Here is a 16,221-nt window from a genome sequence, read left to right as displayed (position 1 = left end):
AAGCATATATCCTAACATCTCATCCAGGCTTAGGCCTCTTCTGTCTTAAATAGGAGCCATCCCCCACTTAGTATCCTCTGCAACAATAGCTACCATGATCTCATTTTAATTCATCTTCAGCCAGATTCTTCAAGCTCACCCTCAGCTCCCTCAACACTCATTCAATCACATTCTCATTTCCTCCCAGTCTAACCATACCACCCAGAGCCCCTGCTCCAGTGACCAGGACCTTCCAGTCACTGAATCCAGTGCACATCTGTAGTCCTCCTTTTAATAAGGTTGACCACTCACATTCTCTTTTTCCTAAGAGATTCTCTATTTTTTTTTTTAATACTCTCTTGGTTTTTCTATTTCTTCAGCTACTCCTTCTAAGACTATTTTGCGGGCTTTTTATCATTCACTTGTTCACTCATTTCACTCACTGACTCATTCATTCATTCTGCCAATATTTATAGAGCAAATATTATGTGCCAGGCACTGAACTAAGTGTTAAGAACACTGCGGTGAATACAACAAACTAGGTCTTTGTTCACATTCTTCTCCAATTCATCCCAAAATCAAATTCAAATGCCTGCAGAGGCAAGGCAGCAAATGAAGACAGTATGCAAGCTGGAATCACAGGAGAGTGCACGCTTTACCTAAACCATGAAAATTTAACTTAAACAAACAATAGTGAGAAAAAAGCAAAGAGTATGAAATGAGGTTCTGCTCTACACATATCCCCTACTCCTCACTCTCTCCCCAGATGCCCACCCCCATTCTCATGGCTCCAATATTTAGCTGCAATATTCTACTATGGTCAGTCTCAAGTCTCTACTTCCAGTCCAGCCTTCTTTCTCAAACCCTAGACTCATATCCCCACTGCTTGGAGGACATGTCGATTTGGCTATCCCACTGGCATTTCAACCTTAACATGGCCAAACTGAACTCATGGCCTACTCTGTTCACATACCTATACCCCTTCAGTGTCTCTTAATTAGTAAATGCCGCCACCATTTACCACCCTGTTGCCCAAGTCAGAGACCTGGAATCCACCACTCTTCTTTCCTCATACACCAATTCAAGTAACTCTGTTCTATCAATTTCACTTCTAGAATCTACCCACTTTTTCTCTATTCCCACTAACACTATGCTTAATGACACGACAATCATCTCTCTCCTAGCAAGTACAGCAGCCTTATAATGGATCTGTCTCCACTATAGCCCTTCTGATCCATCCTCTAAAGCACAGTGAAAAAAATCTTTCCAGAAAGCATATCTGATCAACACATTTTGCTGTTTATACTGTCAATGAATTTCTCTGCCCTTAAGAAAAAGCAGATACTCTCTGATCTGGCCTTGTTTACCTCTGTTGCTCAATCTCCTGCCATACCCCCACCCCTACTGAGCATCTCCGCTCAGCTCAATTTCCCTCTTGCCACTAGGCATCTGAACTTGCCGTTCTTTCTGCAATACTCCCCCACTGTCCAATTCCTACTCACTCTTCTTACTTTAGAAGTCATTTCCTTCAGCAAAGCTTCCTCGAGTCTCCTAACTAAACGTGCTTTCCACAGAACACAGTTTTGCCCTATCATAGCTTTCCTATAATTCTTTGTGTACTCTCTCTTTCTAAACAGTAATCTCTGCACCTAGAACATAGTAGGTATATAATAAACAACTGTTGAATAAATGAGTATTGAACAAGATGATCCATAAAATGGGTGTAAGTGAACTTTAGTCTTAAACTCATAAACTAATCCCAGTGCCTCTTATCCCCCTCCCCATTTTTTTTTTTTTTTTAATTTATTTAGGGAGAGTCTAAATATCTTCAGAAGGATTTTCTGACTTCAAGGTAGGGCTCCTGGATACTGCTCCACTATTGTTTGTTTTCTTTTTTAATGGACTGGGGAGAAACACCATGTGTACAGACTGGCAGAGACAACAGCAATATAGAGAGCCCAGGTACCACACAGCAGGTCCATCTCTGAGCTACGTACTCTGTAGGAGTGAAACAACTCAATGGCTCGAAGCACATCAAACTTCCGGGCCATGAGGAATTTGACGGCCACATTCCAAGAGAGGGGGGATACGTTGTACTGAACTGTCCACTTGTTAATCTCTTCAAGAAACTGCTTGGTGGCCTGTTTGAAAAAGAAAATAAAGAATAATTATTAGAGAATATATTTACAGAAACAAAAAAATAAACAAGAAAAAAAAAGACACTTTCTCCAAGCCCAAGCAAGTTTGAACCCCAAGACAGCTGGGAAAAACAGAAGTTGGAAACAGATCTGAAATCAGAAATTATTACAATTCATACAAATCAATGAGGCCAGAAGCCAGAGCCAGGTTCAGAGAGCAGGGCTTACTTAGCGCAAGGATATATGAAGAAATAATGAGGGGGGAGAACAAGGTTCCCAAATAAGATGCAAATTACTGGCCCCAAAGCAGAAAAACAGCAGTTTGTTGTCTGTGTGTGTGTGTGTTTTTTTTTAAGGCTAAAAAAGAAGTAAAGGGCCCCTCTGAAGGGTTACTGCATAATGCACAGGGCAGTAGAGCAGTCTCAGCTGCTGTTTTGGTCCCATAGGCTGGTCACACACAGTAAAGCAATTAGAAAATGGTTTTGGCTTTGAAATTAGCAATACTGTGGAGAGCAGCAAAACAATTACGCAGAATTTAATTAATCTAAAGGCCAACTGGTCTTTGCACTGCCTGACCTCACAGGACCTCTCTGTGCTTCATAAAGCAGCCCTCAAAATGACACTAGTGGCCAGAGGGTCATTAGCAGCTCCTCTGGACAGTGGTCTGAGGGAGGGATGTGAAGGTGGAGAACCTACTTCGGGGGAAGGGTGGGAAAGTTTCATTCTCATGGTTTAAGCCCAAACTGACAGGATGCCTACTTCATAATTGTTGCTGTCTTTTAATCCACGTTCTTTTATCCTGCCTCACCCTACTTCTCCTTATGTTTTAACCAGTCTCCGCTCTAGTCAAACCACTCTTCTGTTTCTTCATTTTAGAACAGGATTTACATCAGGATTTTTTGGCATGCATATTTTAAACTGCTAAACATTTCCTACACTGCTATTTGGTCCCTTCCAACCAGAAACTTCTCTCACATATGGATCCAAAATATGATCAACTTGATGAGAATTCTGAGGTTTAATTGATCAATCAACCCCACAGTTAAGATGTATTAATTAAACTATTATGTATTTAACTATTTGTTAATATCTAAAGGCCAACTGTTGTGCTACATATAAGGAATACAAAAATGAGGTTTGTTTCAAGAGGTATAAGACCAAACTATTAAGTGACCGTGGTCTCTAATTTTTCAGTTCAAAAATAGGCGAGAAAGGGTAACAGCAATGACCTATTCAGAGTCTTGGCAATAAGTTCTACCTTGCAAATACAATCCAACTTGCTACATACGTGTTTAAACAAATAGCAAACTACAGTCCTGGAAAAGTCAGCAATAGCTCATACCACAGCCCCAATTTCTAGGAAAGGAAAAAGGCACTTTACAAAGTGGAGCAAAATCTAAGAGGCTTGGGGCCGCATCTGAGCTTTAGAACCCTGCAGCTGAGGCACTATACCTCACATCAGCTGGCAAAGGAGGAAACCAGCAAAACTAATCAGACAAAGTGCATAAACAGAAAGAGCCAAGAAATAAAGGCTACGAAGAAAAGCTTTTACAATCACTTTGGCCCAGAACCACTTGAAGTCAGCCCAGAGAAATGAGTCCCAGAGAAGACAACAGCACAAACTTAGAATGCTCCCCCCGAAAACAGCTGGAGTTGCCTCTGTGGGATAAGTATTAGCATCAGAATGAGGAAAGACGGAAGAGAAAGTGGAGCATAAAGGTCCCAGAGACAAAACTTCAGGAAAACTGGAAGGTCCCAGGAGATTTTGTAAAGGCTATTTGTTTAACATATCATCTTTTAAAGCCAGCACTTCTGGGCGTCTCTGAAGCTGCCTGTAGAATAAAACACCAGAATAACAGAATATATTTTTCCTCCTCTTCTAATAAAAACAATAAACAGACAAATCAATATTCAGGTGGGAAGGGAAAATACAGTTAGATGACCAGGAGGTAATATGAATGCCACCTGTTTAGATGATTATTTTTTATTTCTTATACCCCAAATGAACTGACTCCTTGGAAAAGACCCTGATAGTGAGAAAGACTAAGCGCAAGAGAAGAAGGGGACGACAGAGGATGAGATGGTTGGATGGCATCACCAACTTAATGGACATGAGTTTGAGCAAACTCCAGGAGACAGTGATGGACAGAGAGGCCTGGCATGCTGCAGCTCACGCGAAGAGTCGCCAAGAGTTGGACATGACCTAGTAACTGAACAACAACAACAAGAGACATACAGGTTTTACACACTTCCTTCAAGGTACCTATTGGCTTCCTTCTTATTAAACTAAGTTCTTTCAAGGTTCTTGATGTCGTGTAGCTCCCAAGAGCTGCTGCCTTGAGCTGACCTCTGTTCCCTGCTGGTCAGGATGTTATTCTTGGCTTTAAGCACGGGAACAATTCCTCCAGACTTGGCCTGACTAGGCTTTGCATGAAGAGTCCAGCGTCCAATAAACAGAGATGTGGTATTCACAGATACAAATACACACATACACCACCTGTTATGTTCAGCCTTGGATTCACTCTCCTGTATCCCCACTCCTCTGGAGGAAGTGATGAACCTCTTACAGAAGCTAGAAAGGATGACCTTTCAACAACAGCCACTCTCCAAACAGTTAATCAGATCTTTAACAGCCTCTCTCCAAATAGTTATCAGATCTCTCCCTCTGTTTAAATAAGGATTTGTACAACCACTAAGGACAGACCAATTTGCGGTTGTTTGTTACCAGAAAAACAAGACCCAGATATTTTAATGAGCAGTACACTCTTCAGAAGGGATCACTGAAATTCCAGAAATTAATACTCAGTATATTTCCTGGTGAAAGAATGAACTAACCAAAAGGTGAGTCACAGCTTACAAAATACTTCAGCTCAAGGTCAATGGTTTGAATCTATCTAGGCTTATGAGTAACCACAAGTTGTTAACATCTGGCGACTAAGGAGTGGTCACAGTTCAAACAGCCTTGGTCTTCCTCTGGGAAAAGGTCTGAACTGATGTGCAGAAAAACTAACCTTACCACTTATAACCTTCCTCAATCAACTTGTTCAGTATAGGTAAATTTCTTCAGCATAGTCAAAGCTTATTGTAGGGGAATTCCCTGGTGGTCCAGTGGCTGGGATTTCGTGTTCCCAGTGCAAGGGGCCTTAGGTTCAATCTTTGGTTGGGGAGCTAGATCCCACATACTGCAATTAAGACCTGGTGTAGCCAAATTAAAAAAAAAAAATAGCTTACTGTAATTATATGCTTCTTTCTGAGTCTTTATTTCCTCATGAAAGGATAAGGCTTGAATAAGACAATGGATAGGAAGCATTCACCACAGTACCTGGTACTTGGTAGGTAGTCTCTGAATGCATGTTCATTCTCCTTTTTTTCTTACTCCAGTCATTTCACACTAAAACTTCTTTCGACAGAGACAGAGCTCCTCAAAATCAAGTGACCACTGTTAATTCTCTTTAGCCTGCACCAATTCAATCGCTCTAATCCTTTTTATCCAAAAGCATAAATTTAAATTGGAAATTTCCAATACGTGTTCAACTGCAAGACAAAAGTCTTTAAAGGAGCAACTTATCCTCATTCAGGGCTCTGTGACAACATAGAAAAAGCCAGATCCAGAGGTATTTATACCCTTGCTCCCAACTCTAAATGCTTTTGTCCCTACACTGGCAGCTCTGGAGATTAACACTGCCATCCTGAGCACAAATCCTTTTCAACAGCATCAAACTGATTTGAGAGTATTTCTCATCATAATACAGGAACAACTTTGTGCAGGGCAAACACATGCACTGAAGCAAAAAAAAAAAAAAAAGGCACTGAATACCTAAATAAGAAAAGTGATTCAATATAAGACTCAGTGTCTGCCTTTCACCAAATGTAAGGTTACCTCTGTATTTTGGCAAATATGCCATTTCCCCATTAATTTCACTGACAAATGCATTAGTAAATTTACCTTCCTCTTTTGCCTGTTTTCCCACCTTTCCTTCATTGTGAATTGTCTTGTTATGTCTGTTAATCCCTTTAGTCCATACAAATCTGCCAGGAAACAGAATCTGAACTAAAATACACTAGGTTGCTTTAATGCAACAAGGTGAAGCCTGTTGAATTTTCAAACTAATAACTACCATCTTCCCTTTAGCCCTCTGTTATTGTGTCAAACATGGAAATAAACCTAGTCTCTTTGAATTACTGTTTACTAGTTACTCTCAAATATTTTCATTTTATCAGGAAAATTTTGCCTTTTCTTAAAATGTGATTTTAAAAGAGCCAGTGTTTCCTTAAACAGGGTTTTACTGCATCTTGAAAGGAAAAAGTTCTAAGAACAACTTCTGATCTTATCATTTTATGAAATAATGTAATAAAGAAAATCTGCAAAAAAAAGGGAAAAGATCAATCAAAATCCCATCATTCCACAGCTGTTCTCATGTATTTTATAATTTAAAAGTTAAAATCAACAGAAAAATACTACCAAATACATACTTTTTTAAGTTTATGTCCCTACAACCACCTCACTCCGCCCCCCACCCCCCAACACACACACACATTTTGGGGAGAGGGAAGAAGAAAGTACACACTGTGTTAGTTCAGAGACTTGTTTCCTCCCTGGCAACCTTCCATGACTAGTAGCAGTAGCATCTCCCTTCAAGGCAACAGCACAGCAGAGCTCTTTCAGGCATCCACTCATGTGGTCAGTCAAGCATTTACAAGTATTTGCTGAGGAACTGCTTTGTGCTAGGGGCTTCCCTTGTAGCTCTGTCAGTAAAGAGTCTGACTGCTATGCAGGAGACCTGGGTCGGGATGATCCCCTGGAGAAGGAAATGGAAACCCACTCCAGTATTCTTGCCTGGAGAATCCCATGGACAGTGGAGCCTGGCAGGCTACATACAGTCTATAAGTCGCAAGAGTTGGACACGATTGAGCGACTAAGTGCGTGCATGCGCACGTGCACACACACACACACACACACACACACACACTTTGTGCTAATTAGTACAGTAGCTGTTCAGACATAACTCAGAGAGAAAAAGACCCATTCTGAGCAGGTTACAATCATTTAAACATGGAGACATGAATAGGTCAGCATCACATAGTTTAAGTTCTAAGATCTATGAACAGAGTACTGTAGGATTCAAACTCTCAGGAAAATTAAAAATAAATCTTTTTAAAAGAGTGCCTTGAAGGATGAGTAAAACTTTGCCAGGAAGATATAAGAATTATCATTAGAGAAAACAAAATACGTGTAAAAGCGGACTTCCCTGGTGGTTCAGAGGCTAAGACTGCACTCCCAGTGCAGGGGGCCCAGGTTCAACCCCTGGAGCCCATGTGCCACAACTAAGAATATGCACGCTGCAACTAAAAATCCCGAACGCTGCCACAAAAATCAAAGATCCCATGCGTCTCAACTGAGACCTGGCGCAGCCAGATAAATAAAAATAAACATCTTTTTTTTAATACAGTATTTTTTAAAAAAGAAAAGCAAGGTGTTTGTTTTTTTTTTAATGTGTAAAGGCTGAGTCATGAAGGAATGGGGGTTACTGGGGGATACAGTGTAACTGTGTGCCCAGTGTATATGACAGAGACTGGCAGAAGATGAGTTGACACAGAGGCTGAGCCACACAGGAAAGGTCCATAATTCTATACCCATGAAGGATTCCACAGAGATCTTTAAGAGAAGGGATGAAATAAGTTTAGTTCTCCTATCCCAGCTAAAAACGACTCTTCCAGCAGTGGGGAAGCCAGATAGAAGGAAAAAATTGCAGTAGGGAGGGAAGTTCTGTTCAGTCAAGGACTGTGCTCACTCAGTTGTGTCCAACTCTTTGGACCCCATGGACTGTAGCCCACCAGGCTCTTCTTCCATGAGATTTCCCAGGCAAGAAGACTGCAGTGGGTTGCCATTTCCTCCTTGAGGGGATCTTCCCAGCCCAAGAATGGAACCCACATCTGTGGCTCCCACACTGGCAGGTGGATTCTTCACCACTGAGCCACCAGGGAAGCCAAAGTCAAGGATCATATTTATTTTTATTCACTTAGCTCCTAGCACTGTGCCTGGCATAAATAAATATCTCTAATAATATCTAATAAATATGTATGATGAATAATGAACAACAGAACTCTAAACAATATTAACATTTAGAGGGCAGAGGAGGAAGAACTAAGGAACTTTTAAGATTCACTTTTAGAAGTACAAATGACCACTGAGTATCAAAGAAATGTGAATGAAAAAACAAGAGCTGTCAGATATCCCCTACACACAAACATGCACAATTACCTACAGACTCAGATGGCCTTTATGCCATAGTCTATTAAAGCTTCATGGTACAGATAACGATCTTGTTGTAGAAACACCAATAGAATAGAGAACAAATACATCATAACCAAAGACTTCCCAGGAATGAAAGACAGTTTAACACAAGGACATCTACCAGAGCAATCTTCTATATAAACAGATACTAATGGAGAAAAAGTATATAACCTTCTCAAGAGATGCTGAAAATGCACTGTATAAAATTCAACACCCATTATATATATATATTTTTTAACTGAGCAAATTCCCTCGAGGCATAGAGGGATCAACTGCTGAGTTCATGTGCTGCAACTACTGAAGCCCACAAGCCTAGAGCTCACGCTCTACAAGAGAAACCAGCACAATGAGAAGCCAGCACCTCAACTAGAGGAAGCCCAAGGGCAACAAAGACCCAGCGCAGTCATGAATAAATACATAAAGTGTTAAAATAATACTTTAAAAAAAAAAAGAGAAACCTGATTCATAAAGACAAGACTTAAAAGAAGAGAATAAAATCCAAAACCAATCTTAAGTATATGTAGAATTTGTATACATAATCCTTGTGTATATATGATACAAGTGATATGTCAATTAACAGGAAAAGTGTATTATACGAATCTGTTCATACATGCATAAAGTATTTGTCGAAGAATACATCAGAAAAAAAAACAAACTGAAAATATTGATCATCTCTGAGGAGAGGAAATGAACTGAGACTAGGAAATAGGGTAAACTATAAACTTTCACATCTTTTAAACTAAATCTGGATTGAATCCAGGTCTCCCGTGTTGCAGGCAGATTCTTTACCATCTAGCCACCACGGAAGTCAAACCTAGTCAAAAAGTAAATAAAATTTATAGATATTAAAAGATAAATAAAAAGGGACACCATTTTCTTCTATCAACTGATGACAGTTTATAAGATTGACATATATAGTATTGACAAGAACATGGGGGAATTCCTTGCTGGGCCAGTGATAGAACTTGGTGCTTTCACTGTGGGGACCTGGGTTCAGTTCCTGGCCTGGGAACTAAGACCCAGCAAGTGGCACAGGGCAGCCAAAAAAAGAAAGAGACAGAGAGAATGTAAGAAATGAATGCTTTCACCCAATGTGGCAACTATATAATTTATAATACTTTAAAAAAATCAATTTGGCACTTATCTAGCATAGTTTCAAATGTGCAAATCTTATAACCCACACAACCTTTTCCAGAAATCCACTGTACAGAAATATAAACATGAATTGTAAAAGACAGATAGACACAGAGTTGTTCCTAATATTTTGCCATTAGAAATAATGCTGCAATGAATACCAGACAAACGGTTATTTACTGCAGCACTGTTCCTAATGACAAAATGTTAGAAATAACCTAAATGACCAATAATAAATAAGGTAATGAATAAATTATGCAATGTTCACACACAGAACCACCACATACCCAGAGTACATCAGTTTTCTGTTAAAAACACAAAGACACCACAAACACGGCATCAATCTGTAAAACACAGAACCAAACACCTTTTATCCTTTGTTCCATGCTAATACTTTTCTTTCAGAAAAAAAAAAAGGAAAAATATATATGAATTTCAAATCAATCCAAAATAGTTCTATTTGCTTACTTAAATTACTACCAATGTTACTTAAATTATACTATAATTACTGCCACCAAAAACTTTAAATGAAAACAAGATACTCCAATGGCAGCCTGCCAAAATTCCCAACCAAAAAAAAAAACATGGCTAGAAATGAAAACCAAATCTGTGCAGCCATTCCAAACTATAAGTGGTCCTCATTTTAAATGCAATAACTGACCTTTTCATTTATTTTTTAAAAAGAAAAATATATAACTTTTTCCCATAAAAAAGTGAACTTACCACAGATCAATTGACCAAGTAAAAAGCTGTTAACATCTCAGTGATTTATCAAAAAGTGGAAACAGTGACAGATTTTATTTTATTGGGCTCCAAATTCACTTCAGAAAGTGACTGCAGCCACAAAATTAAAAGACACTTGCTCCTTGGAAGAAAAGCTATGACAAACCTAGACAGTGTATTAAAAAGCAGAGATATCACTTTGCTGACAAAGGTCTGTACAGTCAAAGCTATGACTTTTCCAGTATGTACAGATGTGGGAGTTGGACCATAAAGAAGACTGAGCGCCAAAGAATTGATGCTTCTGAATTGTGGTGCTGGAAAAGACTCTTGAGAGTCCCTTGGACAGCAAGGAGATCAAATCAGTCAATCCTAAAGGAAATCAACCCTGAATATTCACCGGAAAAACTGATGCTGAATCTGAAGCTTCAATCCTTTGGCCACATGATGCAAAGTGCAGACTCATTGGAAAAGACCCTGATGCTGGGAAGACTGAGGGCAGGAGAAGAAGATGGCAACAGAGAATGGGATGTTTGGATGGCATCATAGACTCAACAGACATGAGTTTGAGCAAACTCAAGCAGACAGCATGCTGAAGCCTGGCATGCTACAGTCCATGGGGTCGCAAAGAGTCGGACACAACTTAGTGACTGAACAACAACAACTCCTAGTCTACCTCCCACTGGGGTCAGTTCTAGGACCATTCTTACAGCAGCTGAAAAATACAAGAGGCAACAGAGGGGGTGCCTGCAATCAGACCTGCTTCACTTTCTCTGTTAAGTTCTTAAGTTCTCAAGTCCGATTTCTATTCACTTTTCCTTCATTGTCCTTATTTATTTTCTCTATTTCAATGGATCAAACTTTAAAAAAAATTAGTTTCACTTTCATTCGTTTTTTATTTTTAATGCTTTCTTTCAAAAAGTCAGAGAAAGTATGGGATACTTTAATGTCTCTAAATTTTGATTCCTTGGGCCTTAGCTATAATGAATTCTGTATTTCACACTTCCTAATATATAAAACATAACATACAAGTCTTAAGTCCATATATTCAAATAGAGAATTGATGCTTTTGAACTGTGGTGTTGGAGAAGACTCTTGAGAGTGTCTTGGACTGCAAAGAGATCCAACCAGTCCATTCTGAAGGAGATCAGCCCTGGGTGTTCTTTGGAAGGAATGATGCTAAAGCTGAAACTCCAGTACTTTGGCCACCTCATGCGAAGAGTTGACTCATTAGAAAAGACTCTGATGCTGGGAGGGATTGGGGGCAGGAGGAGAAGGGGACGACAGAGGATGAGATGGCTGGATGGCATCACTGACTCGATGGACATGAGTCTGAATGAACTCTGGGAGTTGGTGATGGACAGGGAGGCCTGTCGTGCTGCGATTCATGGGGTCGCAAAGAGTCAGACACAACTGAGCGACTGAACTGAACTAAGACATTTCTACCTTTCAGTGGTTCCCCAGTTTTCTCTAGCAGTATGAAGACACAGTAAATGTAATTTGTTTATAAAAGATAAGTAATAGCAATCTGGAGAACAGTAATTTGGGAACCCACAATCAGTGACTTAAAACCGCTTAGAATCTTGCACAGTGGATATTCAAATTTTTTCTTACTTTTTTTCCTTGGCCATGGCATGCGGGATCTTAGTTCTCCCACCAGGGACTGAACCTGTGCCCCCTGCAGGAAGCATAGAGTCTTAACTGATGGACCGCCAGGAAGTCCTGAAATTTTTCTTACTTTAAAGATATCCCCACATCAGCAGTTGTCTCTATTCTGGTATTCATGTGTTAAACTATATAAAATCTCTTTCTTGGGACTCCCCTGGTAGTTCAGCGGTTAAGAATCCTCTTCGCAATGCAGGGGATGTGGGTTTGATCCCTGGCTGGGAAACTAAGATCCTACATACTGCATGGTGTGGCCAAAATAATTAATTATTTAAAAATCTCTTTCTTTCACTCATTAAGAGACCAAAGAAACCTCAAATTCAAAGGCCTACAAATCCCATCAAAAGGGCTGAGTCCAGATAACCAGGAAAGAAGGCCTAACACCATCTTCCTGATAAAACCACATGGGACTGGTTCTGCAATTCAGACTCTTCCATCTATTAATCAAGCATTGTGCAAGAACCAAAAAGAATAAAAACTAATTGCTAGTACAGGATTAACATCACAATGGGAACTGAATAGCAAGAAACCTAAAGCAGGGCTGACCAAGCAAAGCTTCCCATAAGAGTCCAAAGCTTCAAGCAATAATGAAGAACCAGAGCTAATTGAGTTATTAAACATGATGAAAAGCTCCTCAACATTAGTAACTTCCTACCAGGAGAAGTGAAGTCCTAGGGTTTATCAGCACTCCAACAGTCAAGCATGAAGGCCTCAGACCAGGAATAGCTGTTCACCAATTCCCAATGAACAAAAAATGTTCTATTCTTTTCAAAGTGCTCTCTCTGTCTCCCCTAGCTCATGGTTCCCTTCATAAGTAGGGAGCATGGGTCACATATTACAGTAAAGAAGGCAATTCAATCCATTCCTTTTTTTACAGCAAGACTCTGCCCCTCCCCGTTCACAGAGGCCAAAGAGTGTGGTCCAGCAAGAAGCAACCGCTTGAGAAGCATTTAATATGCTCCAAAGAAGGAACTGTATGTGTGTGCTCAGCTGCTTCAGTTGTGTCCGACTCTTTATGACCCTATGAATGGTAGCCTGCCAGGATCCTCCGTCCATGGGATTCTCTAGCCAAGAATATTGGAGTAGGTTGCCATGCCCTCCTCCAGGGGATCTTCCTGACCCAGCGATTGAACTCCTACATCTCCTGCATTGGCAGGTAGGTTCTTTACCACTAGCACCACCCAGGAAGCCTGGAATATATCATATTCAACCACTTAAAGAAATCAAAGCACATAGAGCCTAAGCAAGCTGTTCAAGGCCACTCAACTAATAAATGGCATAGGTGAGGTTTTGAGGCTTGAATTCAAAACTTTTCCAATCCTACAGTCTTTCTACCCACTAAGTGGCCTTGAGAAATACTGGATACACATCATTCATCTCGTCAGCATATATATCATATCAGCAGTTCCCAACCTTTTTGGCACCAGGGACCAATTTTGTGGAAGACAAGTGTTCACCTCCTGCTATATGGCCTGGTTCCTAACAGGCCACAGACCAGTACTGGCTGGGACATTACCTGAAATATATATTATGACATATATAGTATGTCATGTGTTTGTGCACAAAATTACTCTGGAAGGATATATAATAAACTGGTAACACTGGTTGTCTCAGAGGAGAACTAGGTGGCTGAGAGATATGGCAAGAGGGAGGATATTTACCAAATTCTCCTCTGTACCTTTTTAAGTTTAAATCATGTGACTATATTATCTACCCCCAAAATAAAATATATTCATTTTATATAGTCTTTAACTAAAATATATATAATAAGGTTATCTGAACACAATGCCACCAAATGATGAGTTTGTTGATAGTCTAATAGTCTTCCTATCAAGGCCAAAGATGATGAGTTAGGGAGCTCTACAAAGGGATAAAGGCTTACAGCTGCTTTTTGGAACCTTCAGTATTAAACAGAAGAACTGACTCACTGAAAAAGACTCTGACGCTAGGAAAGATTGAAGGCAACGGAGAAGGGGGTGGAAGAGAATGAGATGGTTAGATAGCAACACCAGCTCAAGGGATGGGACTTTGAGCAAACTCCAAGAGATAGTGGAGGAGAGAGGAGGCTGGTGTGCTACAGTCCATGGGGTTGCAAAAGTTGGACACAACTTAGCGACTGAACAACAACAAGCACTAAACAGGATGTTCCAAGGCACTGCAGAATTGTGCCACATTCGCTTTCCTGATGGAGGCCTCTGCCAAAAGCATATTTACTAAACACAAGCTGGCATCTCTCCTCTCAGGCTTAAATACCACTTTCCAGACAACAGTTATCAAAGAGGATGAAGAACTCCCAGAGACAATGGAGGAAATAATTCCACAAGAAAATAAGGAAGCAAACATTTCTAAATTGTCATAGGAAAAAATTCATGTCCAGAGGTTGAGGGGCAGAAGAATATAACACAGGCAAGAAACACAGGAAAACAAAACAAAACAAAACAGAAATCTGGAGAATAAACAGGAAGCTCCTCGTCATCAACAAGAGCAAAGCCACCCATGTTTCCAGGGGGAAACAGGGGTTGTGGGGACTGGGGGTGAGTACATAATTGGTCACTCTCCATAAGGACAAACCCAAAGGCAGCCTGCCAACTGCTACCCATTCTAGCTGGTTAATAAGAGGGTGAACTACACAACCAGAAGAACCTGGAATGTATTTCTAGAGAAAAAAAAAGTCCAAAGGATTTGTGGTACCCAGGCGATGAGGGAGGTCTTTAGTAACAATTATCTCTTCTTCCAATTGCTGGCTGAGACATCAGAGAAGAGAGGAGGATGTGAATGACTATCAGTAAATCAGATATGCCAGATCCTGCTGGAACATTCCTCTCCTTTCCCTCCTCCCAACCCTGGCTTACTTTTATTCACCCTTTATTTGTTGTTTGTGTTCAGTTGCTCAGTCGTGTCCAACTCTTTGCAACCCCATGGACTGCGGCGCATCCGCAACACCACAGTGCATGGCACCACTCTGATGAGTGAACGTATGAATGATGATGGGCTCTCAGCTTGCTAAAAGAGTGTTGCTGACAGGGAGTAGGAAGAACATATTCGTCTGAATGCTTGCTGTTCTGATTCTGAGAGTTTAAAACTGAAAACTGAGTGAGAAAAATTCCTGGATAAAACTGGCAAAGAATATCAGGAATGACATAAGAAAAGCAATGAGAGAGGAAACTATGAAGTCACAAAAGAAAATATCTGAATATTAAATTGCTGCTATCTTAAGACATCTAGGGAACTTCCTGGCGGTCCAGTGGTTAGGACCTCATGCTTCCACTGTGGAGGGCAGTTCACTCCTTCAGTGGGGAATTGAGATCCTGCAAGCCATGGAGAGCGACCAGAAAATAAACAAATAAAAAGGACCGAAGAAAAGAGAAAATGTAAAGGAATAAAGGAGGTTTATTATTTTTTTTAAAAAGACATCTATAGGAGAGATGCTCAAAATAAATTAAAGTTTACAAATTTTATGAAGTAAGACATGGTTCCTACTCATGAAAAATCTGAGTTTGATGAATTTGTGAATGCTATATGCCAATGGATGGGCAAATCTCACTCAAATCTTTTTTACACATGCAATTTATTTATTTTTGGCTGTGCTGGGTCCTTACTGCTACGTAGGCTCTTCTCTAGCTGCAGTGAGCTGCGGCTACTCTTTAGCTCTGGTGCATGGGCTTCTAATCGCGGCAGCTTCTCTTGTTGCAGAGCACGGGCTCTAGGGCGTGCAGGTGTCAGCAGTTGCGGCTCCTGGGCTCCAGAGTGTAAGTTCAACAGTTGTGGCACACAGATTTAGTTGTTCCTTGGCATGTGGAATCGTCCCAGATCAGGGATCAAACCTGTGTCCCCTGCATTAGCAGGCAGATCGTTTACCACTGAGCCGCCAAGAAAGACCTCTCATTCAAATCTTAAAGGGGAAAGTGGGATGGCAATGTGTCCCAAATGATATTCCCCAGTAGAAATTCATCAATCACATTAGAGAATTTCTGAATGAGAATCAAAGAGTAATGGACATGGCAGAGCTGCTAGAGTACCCTTCAGCCTGCTCAATGATGGTGAATATAGATTATTTTTCTGATTGAGATCCCTCAATTGGCATGGTAATAGTCATGTTAGAGATAGGAAACTTCAAGCTTCCCATCACTGGCTAGGTATCAAATTTATCCTAAAAGGAGGTAGGAGGTTGAAAATCTGATAAAACCTTGCTGACAGCTTTGTTCTAAAAAGATGAGGGAACTACTATACCAGATTTAATCCAGACCAAGAAGATAAACTAGCAGAAAAACTAAGAGGGTCTCAAAGAGC

General features: G+C 40.4%; 1 protein-coding gene across 3 annotated transcripts in view; it reads right to left on the bottom strand.

The window, feature by feature from the left end:
- The window catches only part of PTPN9 (protein tyrosine phosphatase non-receptor type 9), a 73,032-nt gene that overhangs the window by 36,300 nt on the left and 20,511 nt on the right, over positions 1 to 16,221 (bottom strand). For all 3 annotated transcript variants that reach the window (XM_004017839.5, XM_042235214.1, XM_042235213.1), the window contains exon 2: positions 1,977 to 2,120. In XM_004017839.5, the coding sequence (XP_004017888.1) occupies positions 1,977 to 2,120 (144 nt within the window). The remainder of the gene's footprint in view (positions 1 to 1,976; positions 2,121 to 16,221) is intronic.

The sequence above is a fragment of the Ovis aries genome, chromosome 18 (assembly GCF_016772045.2).
Source record: "Ovis aries strain OAR_USU_Benz2616 breed Rambouillet chromosome 18, ARS-UI_Ramb_v3.0, whole genome shotgun sequence".
NCBI lineage: Eukaryota > Metazoa > Chordata > Mammalia > Artiodactyla > Bovidae > Ovis > Ovis aries.
This window is presented reverse-complemented; position numbering and strand designations above follow the sequence as displayed.